Source organism: Brassica oleracea, chromosome C6 (genome assembly GCF_000695525.1).
Source record: "Brassica oleracea var. oleracea cultivar TO1000 chromosome C6, BOL, whole genome shotgun sequence".
NCBI classification, from domain to species: domain Eukaryota; kingdom Viridiplantae; phylum Streptophyta; class Magnoliopsida; order Brassicales; family Brassicaceae; genus Brassica; species Brassica oleracea.
The window spans coordinates 1,150,669-1,154,428 of record NC_027753.1 but is presented as its reverse complement, the minus strand read 5'-3'; the positions used below and the strand labels follow the sequence as shown (position 1 = coordinate 1,154,428).

The window sequence follows — 3,760 nt, the reverse complement described above, 5'->3', positions numbered from 1 at the left end:
CCATTCCGGCCCAAGATGGACGATGAGGATGTCTTAGGTCCCGAAATGTCATATCTCAGTGCCATAGGAGCTTTAATATATTTGGCAACTCACACACAGCCTGATATAAGCTTTGTCGTGAACCTACTATCTAGGTTTAGCTCTTGCCCGACCCAAAGGCACTGGAACAGGATTAAACATGTTCTTCGTTACCTGCAAGGAACGAAAGACTTGGGTTTATATTATACTAACCATAACGAAGATGGTTTAGTTGGCTTTGCTGATGCAGGATATCTATCAGATCCACATCATGCTCGATCACAGACAGGATATGTCTTTACACATGGAGGTACGGCCATTTCATGGCGTTCCAAGAAACAAACCATCGCGGCCACATCATCCAATCACTCGGAAATCTGGGCCATACATGAGGCCAGCCGCGAGTGTGTTTGGTTGAGGTCGATGACCCAACACGTCCGAGCTGATTGTGGGATGGCCGAGAGCAAAGAGCCAACCGTGATGTATGAGGACAATGCTGCGTGCATTTCTCAGCTCAAGGACGGTTACATAAAAGGTGATAGGACGAAGCACATATTGCCTAAGTTCTTCTTCACTCACGAGCTTTAGAAAGCCGGTGAGGTTCAGGTCGTCCAAGTACGATCAAGTGACAATTCAACAGACCTATTCACCAAAGCACTTCCTACCTGCACGTTCAGGAAGCTCACGCATCAGATTGAGATGCGTAGGCTGAAAGACCTCCACTGAAGTTCACATCAGGGGGAGTAGTGCGTGTTGTACTCTTTTTCCTTCATCATGGTTTTGTCCCACTGGGTTTTCCTGATAAGGTTTTAATGAGCAACATTAAGCGTATTACAATCCCTGTATGGTTATGGTATCCAAGGAGGAATGTTATAAATCAATTGATGGATGTCCATAATCGGCTCGATCTATTAGAGGCCCAAACCGCAGGAGAGAGAGTCGGCCGAGTATGAGAGAGATGCGGCTAAGAGACTTTTCATTCTTCTAGTTTTCCTAATTACTTATGTTTATGATTTGTAATCTTTCATATTCTTTTATTTCCATTTATCTCTCTTGTAATCTTTATATAAAAAGAACACTTATTCGTTAATAATATACAGAAACTTAAAGTTTCACAACATTTAGTCATTTTTCTGTTCTTGGGAATTAAAATACACAATCACTAATTATTCTTTTCAGTAAAATGTTGGAAACCAAATTGAAATTTAGAAAACAGTTTAATTACTCTTGAGCACCAAAAACCTAGACAAGTAAATATACTAAAACAGTAGTCAACAGAAAATAACCCTTGGTAAAAGCCCATCATCCAAAGTTCAATCGCTTCGAGAAATCAAGATCATTACTTAAAACCCATCTAATGCAATGGTTGTACAACACGACATTGATGAGTTTAATTTTAAAGCAAAAGCTTGAAAATGGCAATGGCCATTTCTCGTCTACTCAGCAGCTTCATCTTCTACCTGAATCTGCTTTCCGAATTTCTTCAAAGCTAGCGAATATACCTCTTTCTTTCTCATCGATGTTCTTTCTGCCACCGTTTTCACCGCCTGCAAAAGTTTAATATTGAATACAGAATCATTAAGTTACATATCCATCTTCAAGAACTGAAAACATGTCTATAATCTAATCCTATATGTGTAATGTAATGTTTTCAGCTTAAGAAGGGGGGAAATGGTTACTGTGGATAGGCTATGTCCATCAGAGATCAAGACTGCCAACTCTTGTTCAAGTTGAGATTCGGTTGGATTCTCAGGTTTGGTTTCTTCCTTTCCTTCAATCAAAAGCGTGATTTCTCCTTTTGGTTGACGGATCAGAAACTCTTGTTTGGCTTCCCCTAGCGAGCCCCTCCAAAACTATAGCAGGAGAGTGTATGTATCATCATCATAAACCGTTTTATACGAGTGTTAAAATGATTTTACCTCTTCATGCAGCTTTGTAATCTCTCGAGCTATTACACATTGCCTGCACCACAGAAATCACAGGCATTACGATATAAAGATATAGTAGCTTCATACATGGATATCCGATAAAGCAGAGATATAAACCTTGATTCACCAAAGAAAGGGGTGGTTTCATCAAGAAACTGTGACAACTTGTGAGGGGGAACATAAAAGATTTGTGTTCTTGTCTCGTTTGATGAAACAACCAGCCTCTCCTTCCTTGTTCCAGAATGCTTAGGAAGAAATCCAACTGCAAGAATTAATAAGTTGTTTAGATACTGAGAGGACAGAAAGTATATGAGGGAGGGGAAGTTACCGAAGGTGAACTCGTCAGTATCCAAACCAGAGGCAGAAAGAGCAGCAACTACAGCACAAGCCCCAGGGATTGGAATGACATGTATATTCTCTTTCGCACACATTTTAGCCTGAGCAAAGAAGAAACATTACGCAAAGGTGCCACTCAGCTCAAGGTGAGTACTAGAGAACATTAGCAACTCACAAGTTGGGTACCAGGATCACTGATTCCGGGCGTCCCTGCGTCGCTGATAAGGGCGACAATCTCTCCCTGTTTCAATCGAGTCAACACAGCTTGTTCTCTTTGTGCCTCGTTGAACTTGTGATAACTGAGCTAAAAACCTAAACCTCATAAATTCCAAAACATCACGCACGTGATTAAAGAAAACAAACGCTTTGCATAAATAGGAAAAAAAAAAAGAAACTTACAAGGTGAGCTTTGATATTGTAGTACTGAAGCAACTTCCCAGAGTGTCTCGTATCCTCAGAGAGTATCACATTCGCAGATCTCAATACACGAATAGCACTACACACAAAAATTGCAATTAACCAATTGATTTGATTCACAGAATAATAAACAAAAAAAAAAAAATATATGATTCGTTAGAAGAAGGATCCTAGTACCGTAAAGTGATATCTTCGAGGTTACCGATGGGAGTTCCAACGAGGTAAAGCCCAGGCTTGAGAGGACTCTGCAGAGATATTAACACATACTCAGGATTTGGAATACACTAAAACCCTAATCGAATAGTAGAGATGATTACGCGTTTCGAATCGTCCTTGGGCACGATGTCCGCTAACTCCGACGCCGAGCAGAAGGAGACTGCGGCGGTTCTGGACATCATCGCTGAGCGGAAGAGAATTGAAACAGGGGGAAGACGGAGAATCGCCATTCCCGCCATTAAGGTGTCTAAGCTGCTTCTTCTTCTCTCAAATGGTCTTTATGCCTCTTCTCTGTTAAACCGAATCTAAATGAAGTGGGTTGTAGATGGTAACCAAGAGATTATGATTTGTAATCTTTTCATTTATCTATGATGATGTAATCTATTATATAAAGAAACTCTATGTTATGAATAAAGATAAACTTTTTCATTACTTTACAACACGTTATCATCACGATTGATCTCTAAAACCCTAAGCTAAAATATCAACCATAAACCCTAAATTTCTCTCCATTGCTAAAACTCTAATCTCTATCGATCATCTCTCTTTGATCATGACCCTGATCTGTATTCAACCACTGATTTCAACAAGATCGATCTGTGGACTGATCTCTGCAAGTTTCAGTACGCCTCAACTATTCCTGATTGTACGATCAGCCTGTTCCAGTCCGTGATCAAACTGTTCCAGATCTACGAGTTCTTTAACTGTAACTACCAGCTCACGTACCAACGATCCCGATAAGCTCAACCTAAGCTAAGTTTTCGATCTCTATCTGAATCTCCATCGATCTCTCTCTCTCTATCGATAAACCCTAATCACTTTCGATCTCAACTTGTACCCGATCT

The 3,760-nt window shown here is 40.3% G+C and overlaps 1 protein-coding gene across 1 annotated transcript; it reads right to left on the bottom strand.

Annotated features, from left to right (window-relative positions):
• Positions 1 to 1,202: 1,202 nt before the first annotated feature.
• Positions 1,203 to 3,228, bottom strand: LOC106298607 (ribosomal RNA small subunit methyltransferase I). Its single transcript, XM_013734742.1, has 9 exons — positions 3,017 to 3,228; positions 2,877 to 2,944; positions 2,682 to 2,778; positions 2,458 to 2,586; positions 2,275 to 2,383; positions 2,064 to 2,208; positions 1,938 to 1,980; positions 1,698 to 1,871; positions 1,203 to 1,565 (listed from the first exon to the last, which is right to left on the bottom strand). Exons 1-9 carry the CDS (start codon positions 3,152 to 3,154, stop codon positions 1,455 to 1,457), a joined length of 1,014 nt encoding a protein of 337 aa, XP_013590196.1. The 5' UTR covers positions 3,155 to 3,228; the 3' UTR covers positions 1,203 to 1,454.
• Positions 3,229 to 3,760: the final 532 nt, after the last annotated feature.

Bases quoted from the DNA above. Each gene is read 5' to 3' on its own strand.
- LOC106298607 (XM_013734742.1), bottom strand. From the start codon at position 3,154: ATGGCGGGAATGGCGATTCTCCGTCTTCCCCCTGTTTCAATTCTCTTC. The intron at 2,384-2,457 runs GTGAGTTGCTAA...TTCTTTGCTCAG, and splicing joins GTGATCCTGGTACCCAACTT to GCTAAAATGTGTGCGAAAGA. The intron at 1,872-1,937 runs GTAAAATCATTT...CTCCTGCTATAG, and splicing joins TTACAAAGCTGCATGAAGAG to TTTTGGAGGGGCTCGCTAGG.